The following is a 23487-nucleotide window of genomic DNA, read 5'->3' on the forward strand; positions in this document are numbered from 1 at the left end:
GATTATGACCTACTCAACTTTGTGGGTCTTAAAGAAAGTCGGAAACCGTGATACCCACACCAGGTTGCGGAGAGAGAAACAGTGTCCACGTTAACTTCACACCGTGAGCAGACTCACTAACCTGCACAAATCTACCTAAATCAATCATTGATGCCGTGGTGGACACTGTAGACGTCCTTGCTCCTCCATCAAATCAAACTGAGATATTATCCCTACAATCACAAGCCCTTTAGAAGGATTTAAAGATACCATGAAAATTCTGAGACCCTTTTAAATGGTCTGTTAAATACGCATTAACGATGAGCGATGGTGGTAACATTTACCGGTACCGCTTTTTTCACTAACAAGCCATTAGGCGGCAATACGATAACCTGCAATTTGTGATGATTCATTTGAATCGTTCCCATTGTAAATAATACCAGCACCATTTTCACTGCAACCAAGGCAACTGGAATAGACGAATTGCCTGATATCATGCTAAAATTTAATTCCAATTTGAAATTAACTTGTACCTTCTAACCAAAACAAAAGGTGGGATTTGTGCATAGGGGCCTTGGCGCAGAAAAATAAGCTGAATTAAAGTAGCATCTTAGAGAGAACAAGAGACCGTGATGAGGCTCAGTTGTAGTTTTGTACAGCTTAACACCTGAGTACGCCACTCAGCAATTGTTACTATGACCGTTGAAGCAGCAACAAATTCAATCCAAAACTGTCATATCAACTGCAAACTAATTTGCTGAACTTCCTAAAATTGTAAAAAAGGGAAGCGTTGGAATATGTTATCAGATTCTAGGGTTACCGACTGGTAAACGAATTCCAAAAAATCACATTGGAAAGGATACACATGAATCTCTTTAATGCAATATAGATCCTCGTTTTAGCATCTTCTAAGATGCTCCATAAATTTAGCTACACTAGTGGTAGAACAGATGACTGATCCCATAAATACCTGCATGTGAGTGTACGCTTTCTTAAAACAGTAACAGTGCGTATTATTGGTCAGGCATGAAAGTAATTTCTCCTTAAAACTGCAGACATTAAGTTTTAAATCACACCAAAGCAATCGTCATTTACTGCAAATGATCCTGATTTATTGAGAAAAACATGCCAACGAGGATTTTTTGACCTATAATATGAAAAGGGGAAATTAGAATGAATTTTTACTTTTAAACAAGATAGAAATGTCATACTTAGTCACAAGTACCACAATTACTAGAAGCCATTTCAATAGATTGTAATTTCAAAAAGCCCGAAAAGTTGTAGAAAGCCCATGTGCCAACATTCATCCATAAACCACAACACAGACTGCAGAGACATCACCCACTGAAAAACATTCCATATGAATTGACAAGAGAAGAATGGCTTAGAAACAGCAAAAAAGGCTCTAGTATTACGAGTGGGTGCTAGAACAGTTGCGCAATTTTATCGGAATAATCATATTGATACGTCAAAAATTATAGATTGGGAATAATGACATATGTATTCATTGGGGTTTTAGAGAAATCTGTGGAGAAAGTGTCAAACTAGGAATCCGTCATTAAGGAAACGTATTTTCAAAACACAAGTTTGACTCTCAAAAAAAACAAAGATAATCTCGAAGTATACGATCATTGTAAATATCACACAAAGCAAAACGATCACAAGCGAGTTGATAAAAAAAGAAATTGTGAAAGTGAAAGTGAGAAGGGGAGGAGAGGGATGATATGAAGGGAGATGGGGATGAAGGACGCACTTCAATCGACTTTACTTGAACTCAAACCGATGTGCCGCGTAAATCGTGCACTCGGACAAACATATCAACCCGCTTTTCCTGTTGTTTACGCTTCTGATAGGCGCGCTGAGCCTCCTCGGAGAGTAAGAAGTTCTTCATGTTCTGCCGACGCGCCTGTGGATCCTCGACGTGCTGGCAGACGCTCTTCGGCACCCAGCCCGCCCGACCATCGGGGAGCACGCCCTTCAACCAGCCTGTTGGTGTTTTGTAAACTGATTTATTATAAAGTAAAGCAACCCAAGCCGGAAAAACGATGGAATAAATTACAAAGTCAAAAATACAATCGACATTTAGAGAGTTGATGAGAAATTTTACGATCAGGAATATGCCCACAGTCGGATCGCTAATTCTGATGACATTTCCAGAGGGAAGTACGGTTGAAAACCACACAGTCAGCTGTGAATACAACAGGATTTTTTGTTTCCGGCTATATGCACCTTTAAAGCCCCTAGTGTCAGAGAACTATGTCCTCCACTATGTCAACAATAAAGCTACCAATACTTAGGCGCTACACAAATATGCGCTTGGTGGCCTAAAGAGTTAACAAATCAATGCAGCAGATTCAATGTTGGACGATCCAAGGTAAAAAACGCGAAATGGTCCCAATTACGAGTGTGGTTTAATAAAGCTTGAAATATACAATTATTTATTCAAATAGCCCACAAAAGGCGAGTGAAGCAAAATGGGCGATTTAATATCATATCAACCCGAATAAATTTGAGATAAACTTTGATTAGTTGTAAATGAGTAAAGTAATAGCATAACAAATTATCTTAAAAACAGCGGTTGCCACCGGCCAAAATACAACAAAGAAAAGGGGGAATTGACATAACTGCTTCTCTAGAGTCTAATTCGGATTTTAATGCTACAAATTGTAGCGAGTTGTTGTTGTTGTTGCAATGGAGGAGAGATTTTTCATCGAAATAGCAAAGGTGAGACAACTCTACAGGACACACTCCAAGGCACTATTTGGCTGCATTTGAAGAGCTGTAAAGCGGATAGAAGGTTTGCCCTTTAGAAGTTTGAGACAAACGAGAGATTTGATGAGATGGCAAGGTTAGAGCGGCTCAGAATTCATGAAATTAATAAGACCAAAAAATGTCCAAATTCAGTGACCATCATACAATAAAAATAGAATTTCATTACCTTACAAACGATTCCATATTCAAACATGACAGTCAACGTGTTCTAGAATACTTAATTCCGTTAAGCGCTTAACCAAATAATAATAAACTGAGAATTTAATAAGGCATCCAAACATTTGGCAAACAAGCCATTAATAACAAACATGAAGGTGCCTAATTTGTTGATCCATCGGTAAGTCAAATGTGTAGGTGGAATCAAAATTGGCATGCCGATGTCTTTCCGATGTTTCTTAAGTGATCAAACAAAGCCTAAAATAAAATAACTACAAAGAGGAAATATATAACACCGTTTTTAGCGAATCCTAGAAGAGGAAGAGGCTGTGAAGCGTTCAGTAAGAAGAGGGCGGGAGGGAATTAAGCCCGAAAGATTTGCCAGGTATTACCACAAGCTACTAGGAGAAAATGTTATTTCTGACTGACTGCAGGTTAAATAAACAGTGGAGAATTGGTGGAACCGCGGAAATTAAAACAGCTGTTAGCATAAATTATGCTCTGGTTTGCGATGGCCTTGTTCACTAGGCGCTGAAATTTCTCCATGCGTTATAAAAAACAGCAACAAAAACGACAATACGTTCTTTTCACTATGCAAATGCAGAGGAGACTGAAGTTGAAGCGGCACAATTTGTGTTGGATCGACAATGAGACATTCCTCGAAGAATGCACACTAAACACTGACAACTGGTGCAAAAGCAAATTACGTGCATTGTAAGATGATTAGTACCTAATGAACGATGAGGATCATTGCCTATCATCACGGCCTTAGACGGTACTACAAAAAGGGATCTTTGTTGGCATTTGAAGATTTTAATCAATGAAGCATGAAATCTTTTGAAACGTGGATTAACAATAAGAAATATCTATGATCATCCAGTGCATAGAATTAAAGTCTGTGACGAATCTTATCCCACCTTGCATCGGAATCATTACTGAGGCAGGAGACAAGAATTGAAAAAGGCACGAATGGAACTATTACCAAAATAAATCGGCAGGAGTGATAGAAAAAGTTCACTCTCAAAAAAACGGACAAAACCTTTTTAGCTGAATCGATGTTTACATAGAGGAAGGTTCATCACAACGAAGCCTATTCAAGAATTAGGAAAGCAGTTCCACAAAAACTACGGCTATGTTACACTATGCTTAAATAATCACAATTCATATGTGCACAGAACAATAGGCATTTTCTAGACTGTTATAACCTTTATATAATGTAATTCACAGGTTACTATACTTATGTGCAATTTTCAGTACGACCTACCGTCTGATAATTCCACGATGACGTTCATTAGGTCACCTTCCTTGAGATCAAGTTCATCTCGTTCTGTCGCCCCGTAACTGACAATTGCAATGACTTGCGGGCAATCTAGAGAAAAACAAGCCAAAGCACTTACAGTGAATCATGAAAAACAGATTGCGCAATTTTCCAATCACATTAACTGCTTATTACATTCCCTGAATGGACAGTAAATTACCAAGGTTAAGTGGTCAGCTTAGTTTGCATTCTAAATTAAGAATCTAGGATAATGTAGCCGTTTTAGAGTAATGATTTTAAGTCTGCACTCCTCACACTGTCGGTTTATCCTCTAGCACATCTTAAACTTGGGCGACGTTTTGTAGACTTAACGTGGAATGAAATAAAGACGATTCAACTCACAGTAATAATGGAAACGAAGCATAAGACGTGATGATTTACAACAATGTACTATTTAGTTTGGCTTACTGAATCGGAGACCCGGATAAAAGTAAATTAATATCAATAAGGAATAATACTGTAAAATGCATATGAACATGCATTAAATAAAGTACACAAGAAAACAAAAAAGAAATTGAAAATCACATTACTTCTATTCCAATACATTTTGCCCAATAGCATAGCACGTATATTGTATGATTGTGAATTTTTGGATGAAAAGTCAAATCTATTCATATGGCAAAAACAAAGAAGACAGTTCGTAAAAACACGATTAGAGACCTTTCGAGGCCTCAGAGGCCACCAATGACCGTTCCATTAAAAGCAACGTTCTTTGATACACTCAAGCACTATTACGATTTAGAGTAGCCAACCCTGAAATGTTTAACAATGGAAAGAATATTTTGGAAGTAAATTACTGTCCATATTAAACAATACGTATTTAACATGCAAATCTTCCCCACCGGGTGTGGTGGGTCAGGTCACTGGTAGGGAGTTTCAACTGTCAAAACATTGAAGGCATTATGAAATTTCTGTTTCAACATAACTTCCAAAACATTAAACTCCAGACTAACTATTGATATCAGTGATTTAAATGCTGATAATACCACTTATCAAAACACTATCATAATATACTATGATGAAACATCCAAGTCAATAATTAAACAAAGTAGTTATGAATCTACCCCAAGTATCATAGCTTATTTCAGATGGAACACTGTAGTAGTCTGGCTGAAGTGCATCCACCCATCTCTCGCGTTGGGACCTGGACAGAGAAAAATCAAAGTAAAAACGAGCCTACTGATTCAAAGACAGATAAAGATTGATACGAGACGTGCACTCACAGAGTATCGCACAAGAAGTGATAGTCGACAATGGTGAAGTCGGTGGATTGGAAGGTTAGGATAAAGGGGTAACCGATGTAGCTGACGCCGCCTTCAGAGAACCCGCCAACGCTACCAATGGAAGAACTACTGGTAACGCCAGTTGCACCAGCGCCAGTGCGGTGGCGAGAAGAGCCGCCACGGGAACGGGAACGCTCGCGGAAGTGGCTCCCTTGCCGCGTTATCATCAACTCGCCTGACTGGCGTACCGAGATGGAGCGGTCAGGCCGGATGTTAGGAACGATGTGGAAGGGATCGTCAGGGTTAATCTTCGTTTTCAGCTCCGTCCGCTTGATCATATCATCCTCCGGCAGCGCCTCAATCGTCACCCGAAGATCATCCACCGGACTGATATCCTCAACGAGGTACTTTTCTCTGCATAAATAAGATAGGGCTACTTAAATTCGATAAATCACTGAATAGCTCACGCCAATTTGTTGAATTAAGTAGCCAATAAAATTCATATCTAGAATGATAGCTTTAAAATACAAGCTACAACTGTTTCTTCCAGGTATCATATACTATTTTTATGCACCTTTCACAAACAATTTTTATTCTATCCACATAATGAAAAGTAAACTCAAATCGGATTCGATAACACTTGTGATAAACATTTGCATTCAGAAACACTGATCGCGGGGAAAAACAAGCGAATAAATAAATGAATAGTAATGAAACAGTAGTGTAGATTATCTAGGACTTTAGCTGACCCACCCTTTCCTCTTCGCGACCAGGAGAATATCGGTGAATAAGAAGAGTGTGATTTGAATAGGCTTGTTTTTAATAGTCTCAGAAAATTTCCGTCTAAAGGCCGCATTCGGCAAGTTGGATGATTCCAGTAGCCGCAAATTCCCTTCTTTAACCAGCTCTCGACTGCCTGTACCAACGGCCTTTAAAGGGAGGCGATTACGATAGAAATAAACACTTTTACTTAAACATTTAAGTACAACTAAATATTACTCTGAGATTGCTCTTAAACTCCAATTGGCTCGACAAGGTGACGAGACGCTCCTTCTGCTCCATGTGACCCTTTTGTGAGTTGCATTCTGCAATTAGCTAAACAGACAAGGAGACTAATGTAACATAATGTAAAAACAAAATTGGATGAAACATCATCTCATCAAGTATGACAGCGTCGTAGTGTCCGAAACAGTTGAGATGATATTTACCAATGAGTATATTTGGATATGTTCGTGGCGTCAATACAGTCGTTTTTAAAAAAAGTAAAGTAACCTGACTTACGGATAAAATTTACAATACAAGTACCATTATATTCACCCAATAATGTTGCAATAGGAGTCACACTTCTCACCTCGAACAACTATCGCCGTTTCTCAAAACTCACTGCTGGACGGCAAATTGCATAACAGAATATTTACTTAAGACACGAATCAAAACAAAGAATAGGAAAGTGTATTATACCATTAACGAATAATGCTCGTTTATGAGCATGGTTTATTACATTCATTGTTTAAAAATAGCCATTAACTTGATTAGCCCTACAATAATATTATACGAGCCGTATTTCTTTGCATAAAAAACCTGCAAACGGTAATAGATTCCACTAAGTAGATCATTGCTGCTGGTGGAATATAAAACCCAGATATCGCAGAGGAAGAAAAATAAACCAACAAGCAAGCCAAGGGCCAGCATATTGCCAAAAAAAAGTGGGTTGGGGAGCAAAAAGAGGACCTTTTCAAGCGAGGCGAGAGCCACGAGGCCGCTCTCGTAGGCGGACAAGGAGCGCGGGGTGTAGTGGATGACCGCAGCCACGAGGAGGCGCAGCCGCATCACCCGCTGCATCGGGAGCACTAGGAAGGAATTCAGGTCCAGGCCGCTGCATTGCGGCATACTCTGGATGTTTTGAACAGCCTCTTTAAATGATGGACGATTCCTAAATCATAAAGAACACGCCTCTAGGCCAAATACGTATGCATATAAAAACCGATCATGAATTATTTAAGATAATATTTACTAGAGGTCAATTTCAACGCGCCAATGCAAAGCAAAAATACCTAGCGGGCTTTCATTAATGCTGTAGAATTTCGGCTTTGATCCCTTTGAATACGAGACAGTTTCTAGGACAAAAACAACGCATTCACACTTATATGCAGCAGGTTCTACTGCCATTAAAGTTACATCGGATCTGCTAAACAGCAATCGCCACACCAGGTCCAATAGCAACTACTATTCCGTTCAGACACACAGCCTATTATCCCTACAATATCCTAGAAAAAGCAGTGGAATCCCCGGGCATAGTTAAGCGCCTACGGAATATGAGTTTCCGAAAAATACATGGCATTAGATACGCGATTGCAGTAGCAACTGCTAAGGAAACACATTTATCAAAAAAGTATTCACTCTGCGAAGTCTGAAAACGACCATGAAAGATGTTTAATGTCTACCTGATGAAAATCAGTTACCGACAATAGGATTTATTTCTCAAAGTTGAAATTAAAGGACGTAACCAATGAGGCTTTTCGTGATGCATAAGCGTGGACTTTATTTTTTTCGAAATCATAATACGTTACACTTGAAATAATCGCATTTCAGCTAACATAATTAAACAGTGAAAGCTCACTGAAATTCCCAGAAAAGAATACAAACTCACACATGCACATTTAATTGAGTTTCACTACACTGTTACACGTGTAATTCTCTTAGGAAAGTTAAAGCAAGCATGTAAAATGTCCTAATTCTCAAAGAAACTGACTAGATTGCAAAAAAACCAGCCAGGATTAGAACAAATGGTCATAAAAAACCACTAATAATGTTGTTCGTCACTTTACAATTACTTTTAAAGGCATCAGTCGAATTAAAAATATGTCTTTAAAGTTTAAACGTAAACTTACATGAGCTTACTTAGCGTCCGGGTTTGATACATTTGATTTTTTACGTAAGTGACATAGTAAGATAACTTTGTCTCGGAGTGTTCGTAGAGAATATCACAAATGTTACCCATCATCGGGTCTTTACGAAAACTAGTTTCTAATGAATGAAGAAGACTAAAATAAGGAAAAATATTGCAGTAGCCAAGCGTTTACGTAAAAGCTTGAATTTGCTGTAAAGGTTCTTACTTTTCACTTGTAACATGAATATTTAGGATGTTTGAGAATAGCTGATGCTTATCGAATTCCGTGATAACAGCGTTGGCAGCGATTGGATTGAAGACAGGTGCCTTGTAAAAGAGATCAATGAGCACCGTTAAACTCTTGTAGTACGAAGCCTCCGATGTAATTATTTCGAAGCGAGCCTGTGGAAAAAGGACCAAACTTAAAATTAGGGCACGTTACAACTGTCTATACAAGCTCAGGAAGTCATCATAAATCATTTTGCTAGTAATGGCTCCTCTCAAGAAAAAAAAAAAACCTGATGATTGTTAAAAACAAGGGAAAAGAACGAGTTGAAGGTACCTCCTGCAGACTGCGTTGCTCCTTAGTGAGACCAGCTGCCAGATTGAGGCGGACGACCTCGAGCATATCAGACCAGCGAACCCGAGAAGGTCCGGTGCCGGAGAACTCGTTGGCCACGCTGTTCATCTCACCCATCTTGGCGGTGCGTTCCACGTCGGATCGCCTGCGCGACAAGTCGCGCTTGATGACGGTGAAGGAGGAGGCCTTCGCCGAGCTCGGTGTCTTTAACTCATCCTCGTCCCCGCTGGAGGATGAGGAGGAGGACTGATCATCTGGACCGAATTTGGGGGGCGACACGATAGCTTTTGGCTGCCGCAAAGGGCGCTGGTCACCCCTCTTCCTGCGCAGCGATCGAATAGACTCTAGGAAAGCCATTAAGGGTAAAGTAAGGTAACTATTGATCAAACTGTCAAACAGACTACCAGTAAAAGTTAGAGCTCAGCTTATATCATGCGTAGATTTCTCTTTACCTCGGGGCCCGCATAAAGCCACCTTCGGGAGTTTGAGTATGTAAAATATTAATGGTGGAAAGTAAAACAAAATAGGCCTTTTCTATTTTAAAGCAGTGTTAAAAGTTGGGCAAAAGCTTCTTGGAACAGAATCAACCGCAAGGTAATTGGATTATATTTTGTAAAATGTCGTGAAAGAAAATATCATGTGAAAAATACTAAGGTGCAAAACCTCACATGAGCAATGGTATGGGTGACCTAGTTAAGGGTTTCTAATAGGAATAATTTTATACTTGTCTATATTGAAATGCATGAATGATAAAAAATGCAATAAAGCTTACCACGAAGTCGATGATGAAGACGACGAATTTCCTTACGCTTGAAGTGTTCATCATAGATTTGATAGAGTGGCGCATTTCCAAATATCGACTTGAATGACAGCCTATTATCGTACTTTTTTTCAGCATCCTGCAAAAAATCGCAAAAATAAGGCACAAAGGTGTCTTAGACACCATCACTTCTGTATGTCGAATCAATGGATCATCCTAAGAATAAAAAAAACAGACAAATTGAAAAATTGATGCTTTTTAGGTAGCAAGAAAGTGTGGAACATATACGACGACAGAAACAACACTGATTTGATGAAGTCGAAGGGACAATTATAAAATTCTCAGAGTTCCACCAATTTGTCCGGAAAATCACTAGGAGCGCAGGTGCAAGCATTTGATCAGATAGTGTCATAGAAACCTTGAGTGATTTACGAAAAAAACGCATATATCACCTCATTAGGTTTAAAATAATAAAAGTACTGGGACATTTCCAGTCTGTACAAAGCGCTATGATAACAAATGACTCAGCATGCAGAAAATCCATATCACGTAATTAATAAAATATCAACAAGTGTAAAGCTATATTGAAGTAGGGGGCTAAGAAATGTACACAAGAAAGGAGGAGTTTATGAGTGATTCACCCACCTCAAGTCGCAAAATAACTTTCTTTCGGTCTCCATTTCCTTGCAATTCATCCTCCTCGGCTACCAGACTCTTTGCGAAGAATGATTTTGCACTGAATGATCCATTGGTGTAGACACTACCTCTGAAAAAAAAAGGCATTAAACCATAAACCATGCCAGACGCCCGCAAGTGAACTTTAAGTGGCGACCTTGGTTTGCAGCATGAACCCACTAATATTCTGCACCGCTTGACCATGCTCTACATAACTGTGAATTTATTGGAGGTGCTGTGCACACACCCATTGATCAGGGTTTATGGAATGTGAGCATACAGGGTAGATCATTTGCTTGATTTTACGATGAAGCGACGGCAATATCTATTATAAACGACAATACCGAAATCGGTTATTGTGAATAAAAATTCAATGGGAGTTCTGTCAAGTGTTTTGCTCGATGAAGCAAAGTTACCCGAGTCTCCCCAAGGGAAGACGCTCATCTGGTCCAGACAACAATCGGCAAATAAGCTAATCTCAAGCCCTTGCATCAAGTACAACCTTTAAGACCTTAAATCCATTAGAAACGACTCTTATCAGCTAATTCCACCCAGACTGAAGACAGACTTGCAATGGCTCACCCAACTGAGGGTCGCTGGAATAAAATCGGAGGTCTGCCCGGATGTCTTTCACTGACTTCCTCAAAGTGTTTTCGTCGTTCCTCAACACTCGCACAAGGTTCATTGACTGTGTAAACCGAAAACCCCTCAAATGAGGATTACCAAAACCTGGTCATTTAATAAAATGCACACAATAACCACAGGTGGAAAGGGAAATGAAAAGTTCCCTAAGGGTTTGCCAATATGGCATAATAAAACAGTGCTAAAAGACGCTGCGGTCTTGGAAGCCACCCAAAATAACCTTGGAATGTTTTTTTTTTTCGTTTTTATTTATTTCGTAACGAAACTGCGTACCTCAATCACCATGATGATACAGAAATAGGATATTTTTGGGTACCAGGTGGTACTACTGAAATTTAAAACAGAAGGCGCAAATGAACAGGGATGCTCAAAGAAAAAGTTTATACCAAATTTACAAAGTAGTCTCCTAGAAGGCCGCATTTCAATTGTTGTCTATTTATTGTGTAGGTCAAGTAGAGGTAAAATTTGATTTCTATCTTTGTTCTAAGCAGCTGGCTATCTGCTACTGGGTTCAAAAAATTTGATAATCGTGGCAAATATTTTGTTATTCATGTACAGTCATTCCGGGGACGTATAAGCTCGTTGCCAGATAAAACAAGTTTAATCAGTATGAGAAGGGGGAAGACAATTGTACTTAATTTACATAAGTATATAGTGCGACTCACAATAATTTGGAAGGGAGGGTCGACTGGGCAGGCTGAAATAAGAGGGCGAGTAGTCATGCCAAAGTACAAAGCCATCAAAAAACTGCGCCCAGTTAAATACACAGATCAAAGTTTAGTCAAAGTCAAGGAGAGCATGGTGTGTCTACCCAATTGCAGAATATCAGTAAAGACGTTTTATTGCACGCTGAGTGCTTTAATGTGTGCTTAAATATGCTCGCATGTGTGCGAAAGGAATAGAAGCAGAATTTGGGATACATTGGGAAGGGGAGAAACAGCTATGGATTGTATCAAGACGGTACTTATTTCTGAAAATGTGCAGCATAATCACACATTGTTCCACGGAATATACGCCATATATTGTTTTCGTCAAGGGCCATTGCAAGGAGTGTTCTTTAATAGGTTGGAATTGCAACTTCTTGAAAGAATATTTTATCAAAGGACGTGGCCACTTAACTTAACATCGGAAGAGGTTAATTAGAAAATGAGGCTAGAACACCTATGCTTTCATTTAGCTAATGCCAGCCCCAAGTCATTTGCTTATGGCTATTTTTGGCTGATTGAAAAGTGAGAGGTAAATTAGAGCTACAGTAAAAAACGATATAAACAAGTCTCCGTTCAATTTTAAGAGAATTTTATTCGGTAGCATCCAAGCGAATCTCAGGAGGTGCGGGTGAACTATTGATAAGTCTAATTGGTAACAAGATACTATAACTAATATAGACTAACCACATGGACCAGCACAACTATTCTTTACCTAAATACATGGAATTGTACAAATATTTGGATAAGAAAACAACTTAGGTGGTCTTAATACCTAAGGAGTAGACATTTTCACCGCCAGCGGCTTCCTAGTTGAGTAGGAACGTGACCAATTAGGCATTCTATTCCTAAAATTGAGTACTACAACGTCAGTCATCCCAGCGATTATTGGTTACCGTGACAATATACTTTGTCGGAATTGCATATGCTTGTAGATGTTTTCATAAACATCGCAAGATTACCTGCATAGGCAACTAAATATGATATGAAAAATCCTATTAGTAGTATTGTTGAATAGACATAGCAAGCTATGGTACTATACAATTGTTGATTCATGCAGAAACCTAAAACTTCAAAAAACAGTTAAAGAAATTCGCATATAAAATGGGGAATAATTTTTGAATAAGGATGTTGATGAAAATTTCTGTGGATAGAGCATGCTCCCAATTACAAGTCTGCAAATTTGCAAGCAGATTCAAATTGTAAGCTACTCCTTGCTTCCTGAAGATCGCATTATAAAAGAGTCGTGTTTGATTTGGCTTGCACACAGACCTCACAAGAAGCCTATCTTCCGATGGCGAAACCACCAGTGGTGCTTCCGTGGTTAAGCTTATATCACCCAACACCTTAGGCTCCACATTCAACACAAGTGTAACATTTCATCAATGTGAGTATAGAAAGTATAGGATCTTTTGAAATAAACTAATGAGTGAGGTGTGTGTTCGACTTCCATGCATTCGTAAAGAGTTGGATAATCCAAAATAATTGATAGAGGACCACTTACACCTGACCATTGGCATGCAAACAAACTGCACACTGAATAGCAAATTAAGCACCGAACGATGCATACGCGCGTGTGAGTTTGCATGCATGCCTGTGGTCAAAAGGAGGGCTTGGAGTAGGCAGGAGGTCACATAGGTGCAAGCGTTTTGGTACATTCTGCACATACTTTGAGTGACGAGAAATGTATGATGCGGACGCGTTTCGTTCTTGAGGAAACAATAGTATGAATCGATGCCGATCTGTATTTTCCTTGGCCGCAATTATTGCTACAAAATCGTAGACGCGGAAGGTAGGGTGACTCCATTAACCTCACAAGTGCTGCATTCAAGTACTGATGAAAATTTTTGCCGAAACCTCAGAAGCGCTAGTGACTGAAGGCTGGAACTGTAAAGTTATTTCACTGGGTTGAAACAGATGGGATAATTTTGTTTGTGGGTATAGGATTATAAAAATAATAAAACTAACCAATTACAACTACGAAACGACAACTGGAAGACCGCATTTCCTAAATAAGCAATTGGGCAATAATAGATCTTATCAAGCCAAGTGAAATGGTAAAACAACACTTAATGCTAGGATGTTTAGTCGTTTACTTTTACATATACCATACTATTCACAATTCAGTCTTGGGTTAGTACAAATTTAACAAAATCACATAGCTTCGCTTGAGAAAGTTTATACAGATACCCACAGATGAATCATGCTAAAAAGGTTATGACACTTTAAACTCATCACAGATACGTGGAATGCGATTACCAACGGCCGCATCATCATAGATTGTGTCTGTATTACTCAACTACTACCATAGGGTGAGTTGGTAATTCAAGATAAAATCGTGTTAGAGCAAGTGTTTAACGAACACCATGAGTTCAGACACACGGTGGCGCACGAAAGTAGGAGAAAAGTGGCGAAACTGGAGCGCACATAGATGATTGCCAGCTCGGAGTGTCATGACTTTGTGGTGGTGTTTTCTCGACCCAGAACTTTGCTTATGCTGCAGAAAATCCACGCCACACTAGTGCCAGACTTGAGTCGGCACACGAAATTTGTTGTTATCAGAGGTGCAAGAAACGCGCTTTTGCTAAAGCCAATCAGGAATGCATCGAGGCCTCATTTTACACACAAGCGGAGTTCACTTGCCCATCAACTATCCTAATCTGACCCAAAATAAGCTCTGTCGAATTTCGCCTCTAAGTTGCCAGAGTATGTGAAAACATACAGATCAAATTTTCAGTTTTGGAGATATTTTAAAAATCCAACACGTCGTCTGTGATATTTCAAATCGTGAATACGAAGAAGTTAGTCTCAAAATAGCAGTTGTGGCGATAGTTGAAATATGTAAAAGCTAAAAAAATTAAAAGGATAAGTATGAAATCCTTTTGAATGACTGGCCATTTCATGACCTCACTACAGTGAGCTTATTTACATGCCATAAAGGGGAAATAAGTTACTTCTAGGGACATTCCATTAGAGTAAACAGTAGTGTTAAATGGAAATAATATCCGTGTATTAAAATGAGGTATGCAACTACGATGCGTGTAAGGACTTTTGCGACCAAAATGTATCTACCAATAATGACAGGTGAATAAGCTGAATTCAACGGTAAATTACGAAGACTTCAAAAAGTCACAAGTAGACGACTATGCGTGCTGCCGATTCTAAATTTGAGAGGTTTAGTCTTCGTATCGGGGACGTATTGAGGTATCAGTGACCTTACCTAATTGCATATGGTGACATAGTTGATGATTAATGTGATTACACCTGAAGTAAGCACATGTAGCTATAATCCCACGCACGCGAACTGAGGGTATTGGGAGCAGGCAAAATAAGTCACAAGGTTGCACAATCTACCACACAAAGAAATGAAGATGCTATCTTTGCAGCATGACGGTCTAAGCGATCAATCTAGAGAATCAGGATTTTGGAAGGAGATAAATGAATAAGAATGTTATGTAGGCATTGTATTACTAATTAAATTTGGATGGACTTATTCATTACTATATCTGCAATAATTGCAAGTATCACCCATTTTTTTACGCTAATAGAACACAATGAAACAAGCGAAACGTGAGACAACGGCAGCGAGAGCAGTCAGTGTATCATTTATTACTTAAAAGAAGGCTTTAAGACAAATGGACTCATCTAAATAGCCTAAGATAGAGTTGTCAAACGACGACCTTGGCTGCTGTTTTTACCTTTTCAGGGTGCGTACCATTAACTGTGCTAGCACAACAGAGTAGATGAGAATAAGTCGAATAGACTGTAACGTCGGCACGGTCTGTGCGCGCAAAACAACTAACCTCAGGCCCACAGCTGCAGACCACCGAGGTGCAAAGTCAAGTGTGATGCAGGCACTTAGAGTCCTGCACTGCTGGTCGGTCAACATGGCCTCTCTCTGCAACTAGCCCATAAAGTGTTCGTCATAATATTTGGTGAAGCATTCTAAAGCTCTTCATAACGCACTTTGATAAAGTCACGTTTCATGTCACCTTATGCGAAACATTAAAGCGGAAATTTTTAAGATAACTTCGGTCCAATATTTTCGGTACCAAGATTACATAGGAAGGAGGTCTTAATTCCCTTGCCTGAGTTTGACACCATACCTGTGTGATAAGCAGTCCTTAGCACTTAATAATGATTAGACTCGTATAATTAGGTTGTATAAAGATTGATTAAGTTCTAAACAAAATCAAGGGGAATTCATCCAAAAGTACAATGCTAAACCATTGATTCACACTTGGTTAACGGAGCATATAATTTTATTTGAATAGCCAAAAGTACCAAAAGGACTAATAATATGAGCTTATTAAAATTGTAGCTATTCTGTGTGATATCTTTTTAAGTTTATATGTAAAAAACTGGCTTATAAAACTTGCAGTGAGAAAGCCAAAGTCTGAAAAATCCCAGAGCCCACTAAGGGTTCCAAACTAATATAGAGATAGAAAGTTAATGGTCACATTATTGTGGCCATTAAATAATTTGGACACAAAACTTTAATTCAAGGGATCGCCAGATCTTAGTCAATCCAAAAAAAGCAGTTAATAACACTTACTTAGAGGGATCTGCAATATCACTTGGCAAATTGTTAGAAGGTTGTCTGAATGGTCGAAGTGGTTCACCAGAGGTCTTGTGTATAAACTGCGAGTCATCCTCGGTCCCACAGCCGCAGCACAAAAAGTAAAACAATCCCTTTTTCTTTGGCCGTTTTTTTCCACAAGAGATATGTACAACCATTTTTAAAAATTTTGTTGCAAAGTGTAAGGGTGATTTTTAACAAACTGTAACGATTGCCTTCCGCATTCACTAAATAAACAGTAGACAAAATGGGAAGTAAGAACACAGAAAACTAAAAAAATAGCAACACAATAAAGTTAAGTGCTAAAAACTTTTGTAACAAAAATTAAGCGCCTTAAAATTGCACAGATTTTACAAACACGATACAATTTCGTGGTTATGATAAGCATTGTAAGAATGTCTAAAAGAATGGATTCCTGAAGCAAACACACGTATAACTTTTAACGCCAAAGCATTTTTTTAAAAAAAGCGTGTAATAAATGCAAATTGATACAAGACAAGCTCCTAGAACCCTACTAATGCAAAGTGAACCAGTTAGTCCCAGGCTTGGTTAAAATTATTCTTGAGGTTAATGCCATAACATGATTACAAACGGCTAAAACAAAAGGGCATTATTCACAGTTAGCAAAATTCTTTCCTTACACCAATCCTTTTGTTCAGAATGCGACAACCTATAACCTCCTACACTTTCGTCTGGCAATCAAATAACCTCGACTTCTGTCGCCAATTTGACCCAAAGATCTAGCCATTAAAACAAAGTAGATACATTATTGTTAGGACCTTGGGAAATTAAGACAGCATGTCTGAACAAACAAGCCGCTAAAAACCTGGGAAAAAAAGTTGCTGCAGAAGATTTCTTTGCCTTGATATTCAAATGCACGTTTTCAAATTTGGTGAAAATATTTTCTAGTTTAATGCAGATTTAGCAATTTGGTTTACCAGATTTGCCATTTTACGTCTTTGCATTCAATGTCACAAACCCTTAGGTTATCTAGGTCATGCGGGAATTAGTAAAATCGACATTAATGGCTTTGATGATAGTACAACCTCCCGAGATTTCCCTGAAGACGAAAGAAGACATAATGCTCGGGCAGAATATATGTATTCAGCATAGAAAGGTGTTTGAGCTGCTAGCATAGCCAGAAGGTCAGCCCGCTCAGAGGGGTACAAGAAGGCAATTTCGAAGTCCAAATGTGGCTCCTCAGCAATACCGAGGGATACACCACCATCATATTACAACAGCACTTTACTAGGGACAGACACGCTTAAGCAAAATTATATGGACCTAGTGTACATGTCATTAGTAAGGTACATCAAAGCTTATAATGCTCTTTTGTCTATTTGTTGGCACTGACATTATTACCACGAAATGCTACGACTTTTGTGTATTTTGTGAATCTGTCTTTGAAGTAAATGCACGTCTTTACTGCTTTAATCGAATGATGAAACATCTGAGTTTTTGCCTTTTAAATACTTATAAAAAAACATCTAACTTTGCTGCCTGTCCTTTGTTGAGCAGTCGCGAGTTAACTATCTCCTTCACCCTATTCTGTTGCAGCAACTTGAGTCACTTGAGTTGGATCTTGCAGATCACTAAGAATACCAACAGCTTGTACTGCTTGCACTTCCATGAATTATTCTGTCTGACGCGCGATTCTTCATCATGATGGCGCGTTTACGATTGACTTCAAGGACATACTTTGTTGTCTTCTGCTACGATTTAGTAAATGCGACGGACAGTTGATGCGGCTTGTATCCTTGTGCATAAAAACATCCATACATACGTACATATAAGTATGTAAATATCGAATAGATGCGGCTTCCTTTTGATCTACTACTGCATAGCAACCTAAATCGAATCCCCTTTAGGTGAAACTGCACGAAACGACATAAACCTAACACTGGCAATTAAATATTTAGGACCAACCATTAGTGCATCATAACAACAAATTTTGAATGATTACCTAATGCAAGTGACCATCCAGACAAACGAGCACTAGTGACTCAAACATATTTGCCAAAATTTTTGCAGAAGCCGATTACAAATGCAAAATTAGGGTAGGTTTGGGACTTGCACTAATGGTATCATTTGGGACGTTTCCACTATCAATGCTTATAAAACGATAAAATAGCCATAGTCAAAAATTTTTTGCATGAGGTTAGTCGATACTTCCAAAGTCTCCCCTTTTGGAGAACAGTATCCTACTAGTTGATCGCTTTGCGAACACAACCATGCAAAATTTTAGTTTTTGTGGATGCTACGCTGTGTTACGCCTATCAGAACTGGAACATTATTGGAAGTCAGATCAGATTGACAAAACTTATCTCAACAGATTCTCCTACTGCCTCCACTAAGACCAGTTAAATATCTCCTCAGAACTATCAATTACGTCTTCATGCCATAGTATTGCATATCATGTGTAACGAGATGCATTTGCTCGCATAGCCAGTCAAGGTTCAAACTCAAACACAAACAAATGAAATAAGTGGGTCACCAAAAGGACTTTTAGTGGCTATTTTAGGACAATTCGTACCTGTGACTTATATTGCAGGTAGATTGATTTATATCATGGAGCCTCTCAAAAAACACTAAAGTTCGAAAATCTTTGACAACTACAATTCTTAAGCGAAATTCTGGATTCAAAATAAGACTTTTATTTAATGTCTTATTTATTTTTTAAAGATTAAAGGAGTTACGACTCTTGTTTTGCTTCAAAGGCTGCTGTGCTGTTAATTGTAAGGTCCTCAGCGTTAGGCTAAAGACATGGTTCTACTAGCTTAAACATACGACAGAGTAGAACACGGAATCAGTTAACAGAACAATCTTGGTGAAAATCCATGGTTTTTGGTTCGCCGTGGTTCTGATGATACTGTGATTACACGAAGGCAAACAGAGAGTCAACTACACAGGACAGCGATGATGATAGCAGGTACGGTTATGCGAGTGCTGTATAGTAATTAGAAGTGGTGAAGCAGCCCCGATGTGAGCGCTACTTGGTGAAGGAAACAATAGTAATTTTGAAATTAATGGCAAAGAAGAAGTGGGCAAAATTTAGCAAAACCATACAAAGTGAGTGTCAGTTGACGTTCGTAATTTGTACTCATCGCGAAAATAATTATTGACTCCATTTGCTTCCTTTTATAGAATCGTCAGTGTGTAGGAGCAACATAGCGTCATCTCATTTCAGTAGGTACCCATGACAGACAAGGTGGATCGTAGTTTCAAATTGCTGTTAAATGTTTTTGCAGTGCTTAAAGATAACATTTCGGTTAACAGAAATAGTTTTTAGGAAGGAATTCCATCGCATTTTTTTGCTGTGCAAACGGGTCTGTCAAATGGTCAGAGACTAAACATGCGATTCGCATGATGTTGACCCAATCATTGAGATAAGCGCTTTTCCGGGCAAAAGGGGGAAAAATGCAAAAATAATATATAAATATAGATACGATAAAAGCATACCATCTCTTTAGGAATATTAACAGATTTCACCTTTCTCCTTATTAACATTTCGGTTTATAAGTAAACTCAAGCAATTCTCAATGCCTCTATACGATTGCTATAAAACTAGATTTTGCGCAATATCTAAAATATAAAGGCAATTCCTATAAGACAATGGTGAGTTTACATGAAAATCACTTAATACTGGACAAATATTAGTTGTGAAATATCCCAAATTCACATTATCTTTAAGTGATTCACCAAATTTTTTGGAGCATTCCGAAAAATGGGAAATTTGACTGAATGACCACACAAGAGCTAAATTGACTCGTATTCCTCCTCAAGCAAAAAGGGAAGCTGATTGAACAAATTTCATTACAGAAGTAAATTCAATCAAAGCAAAGTTGGTTATTTCAATTTATGGGGATTTTTGCTACGTTATAAGCCGAAACGTTAAAAAGTACTGTCAAAATAATGAAGCAAAGCATATTCCAACACTTCGCATATAAATACGAGTGAGACCACCTAAGAATTCTAAATTTTTTGGATTGTTAGGGAAATGGAAGGTGAGAACTTTCTTAATAAATTTGAAAAATGCCACCCATTACAATTCAACTATGTTAGTAATTGAGAATCCCCCCGCCAAAACACGTATCACCCTACTGTTTTCTGTTAATATAAGCTCTTAAAGAGCATATACCTGATATGGACAGAGAACAATTAGAATCAAATAGCATTGGCTATCAATAGAGGACACATTTACAACCTTATGTATCTGTATTCTCAGTGGAGTGTCAATGGGTGCAGCTTAAGGCAATCGTGTGAATATAATTGAATGAGAAGAGTAGAAACCTCGGTGTTCCTCATAATAACCATGTTTTAACGAATAATTTTGGGGAAGTGATGTGATAGGAGGGACGTAAAATGAGAAATGATGAAGAAAGAAAGTGTCAAGACAAGGCTGGATGGAACGAATGATTATTTTTAATAAATGAGCACTTAATGGATGGGTGAGACCACTGGACTAAGGCGCAGTTTAAGACACCATGACGATAACAACGATTTTCCAGAGAATTCAATGAAGATTGCGAAATATGCGTTTGTATCGGTACCATGCGTTGATGTGTGTGAGAAAAAACGATAAGTGCAATAACAGAGGCCAAAATGAATGGCTTTAGTGCTCTGCGAGAACCACGTTGTTTGATTCCTGCATTATTAAACATAGTGGTAGATACAATTAATCGGTCGAAACCGGAGAAATAATTGTCTCTGGATGGAAGTGCCAACCTCCATTTCCTTATTCTCAACAGATTTACAGAGTGCCACAAACACAAATACACTTCATTGCAGATGTAGTCACTTTACTTAAGTGCTATTAGAATAGGTTTTGAAAGAAAAGAAATGGGATTTGTGAAAAGATTTCATGAAATGCTCGCGTCCATTTGAGTTTTTTTTAAAGAAATGGATAAATGATTGCAAACAAACGCTAATTCAAATCCATTCAAGTATTTCCATATTCTCGAGCCACATAAGTTCAGTTTAACTTCCGTTGTAAGAATCTACTTATACTTAATTTAATCGCAATTGTATTTTTACAACAAATGGAATATGAATATCTTTCCTTACATCCAAAGATGCTATTAGCAGATTTCCATCTGAATGGGCACAAATTTAGATCTTGCAAATTGAATCAAGTAATAGCCTCCAGTAAGTAGATTTGGCGTGAAATTTTGTACAATGCTCTATTCCAGTTTCACCTGAATGCTACCGAAGGAATGTGGAGAATGCTATAGACGGCGAACATTTAATTCGCTTCAAATAGGCAATATTTACTGGAAACGCATTAACTGCAAAAACGCACCCGCATTTAAATGATTAGGTCAAATCGTGTGGTTATGGAACTTTTTCAATGCAAGACATTTAATACAACATGCAAGTGCAAAAAAGCATAGATATCGCAGATTTAACTTGAAAGTGTTCTCTTAAATATAAAAATTAGTTCTTCTTTCGTTTGGGACACAATTGTACAATTAAACACTTTCATGATTCTCGACTCATCTGAAAATATAAGGGTTCCGGTTAAAAAACTAGACAAAAAACAGTCATTGATTTTACCCAGCAGACAAAATCGCATTAAGCAAAAATATCCCAACATATGTCAACAATTTGAAACCAAATTGTCTGCACTATCCTCCCAAACGGTCATCCTAAAGGGTGATTTAATTTCATGCAGTGTCAGCGAGTTTTACCACCTTCCAAGAACATCAATGGCAGCCAGAAAGGCTTCTTGAGACCTATCAAACCAAAATTATTATAAACCTATAAAAAGTACAGCAAACAAAGAACAAATATCACTTGTTTTGCCAAGGCAGCAAAATAGGAAAACTGCATTAATTCAATGAATCTCTGGAAAATGATATGAGTATATTCAAGAAGGCTGTTTTCCCTCCAAAATTAAAAAGATCTATAAGGTGGAGAAAAGGATTAAAGACATTATATTAAACTGATTGTGTTCATGGGATTGTACGGTGTTTTAAATGAGGGCGTATCAACAGTTATAACTGTAGTAATGTTCGAGCAACATAGAACTTGTAACTTTTCTATTCCCGGTAACCCTCTAAATAGTATTACGCGATAAATTTATTCCACTGCCTTATGATCCCCGCACAGAGTTTCTGTGACCCTCATCATACCGCCCACAGGCAGTCTTCGGACTTTCCGCATCACGTTAAAGTAACTTTTGGACATTTACGTCTTATAGATGCCATCAGGGGCAGTCTATAAGCCACAGAACAGTCCGCGAACCCGCAAACAATATTCAGAAGCTTATATAATGTTCCTCAAACTAACACCACAATAATTAGTTAAGCTCTAGCAAAAGTTCCTCATCTGAAATGTACAAATAAATATAGGATCTGTAAATAAGAATTAAATTAAGCAATAAAAGCATTTTCCGAAAATCTAAATCGTTAGAATAAACAAATACGTTTTGGAAGACAAAAAATGAAATAATTTTGAAAGATTGTGAGTTTCCCAGAGATAATTTTCTTTTCTACTTGACCTACTTGGATTACATTAAATTTAATTTTTCCCGGGGCGTCTCGAAGGCATCTCAAGGGAATAATTTGATTGGCTTTGATGAAGTTAATTTGTGAATTTGGCAAGGCAGAAGGGAAAGCGAGTTTTGCATCATCGAATGAACAAGTCAATTATCAAAACAAGTGGAGAATTTTGTTGAATATACCGCATTTGTTTTTGATTTCGAAAATGAGCAACTCAAAGTGTTGATGTGAGCTGTCAGCCACAATACAAATGCTTGTGTAAAGTCACAGCGAAATTCAAGTAAAAAAAAACTAAATCAGTTTGAGAATAGCCTCAAAATTCACTAATTAGGAGCTGAGCACATAATTAAAAGCCACCCTCGAGAGAATATGCTAAAAACGATCACGCAAGGATTTGATGCAAGTAAGTTATCGAAGGAAAGGTTAAAAGATAATTTGAAGTTACTCACAGTCTAATTATTATTGTAAATCGCAGGCGAGAAACAAGGTTTGTACTTACTTGGAAAAGCCTTCTTTAGGCATTGTAACACAAAATATTTTGTACTTATTGTTTGCTCAAAATGCCATCAAAATGGGGGATTTATACAAGATCAAAAGATAAACGATACCGTGCAAATGGCCACTATTCTGCTTGGAATATCGGATATTGCAAATTTATGTTTTTTTTTTAATTTCGATATTCCTTCCCCTCGATTATGTGAAATAAAGT

At 38.1% G+C, this 23487-nt stretch overlaps 1 protein-coding gene across 1 annotated transcript in view; it reads right to left on the reverse strand. All coding sequences in view use genetic code 11, as the record gives it.

The window, feature by feature from the left end:
• Positions 1-351: 351 nt before the first annotated feature.
• EGR_01895 (Rho guanine nucleotide exchange factor) overlaps positions 352-23487 on the reverse strand; it is a gene marked incomplete at both ends in the record, with an annotated part of 27004 nt that continues 3868 nt past the window's right edge. The window contains 14 exons of the mRNA XM_024491144.1: positions 352-477; positions 1760-1965; positions 4172-4276; positions 5290-5369; positions 5449-5862; positions 6202-6377; positions 6448-6543; positions 7180-7381; positions 8340-8492; positions 8565-8740; positions 8901-9262; positions 9691-9817; positions 10324-10444; positions 15398-15603. Coding sequence (XP_024354600.1) covers positions 352-477; positions 1760-1965; positions 4172-4276; positions 5290-5369; positions 5449-5862; positions 6202-6377; positions 6448-6543; positions 7180-7381; positions 8340-8492; positions 8565-8740; positions 8901-9262; positions 9691-9817; positions 10324-10444; positions 15398-15603 — 2550 coding nt within the window. The remainder of the gene's footprint in view (positions 478-1759; positions 1966-4171; positions 4277-5289; positions 5370-5448; positions 5863-6201; positions 6378-6447; positions 6544-7179; positions 7382-8339; positions 8493-8564; positions 8741-8900; positions 9263-9690; positions 9818-10323; positions 10445-15397; positions 15604-23487) is intronic.

The sequence above is a fragment of the Echinococcus granulosus genome (genome assembly GCF_000524195.1).
Source record: "Echinococcus granulosus chromosome Unknown EG_S00007, whole genome shotgun sequence".
Lineage (NCBI taxonomy): Eukaryota > Metazoa > Platyhelminthes > Cestoda > Cyclophyllidea > Taeniidae > Echinococcus > Echinococcus granulosus.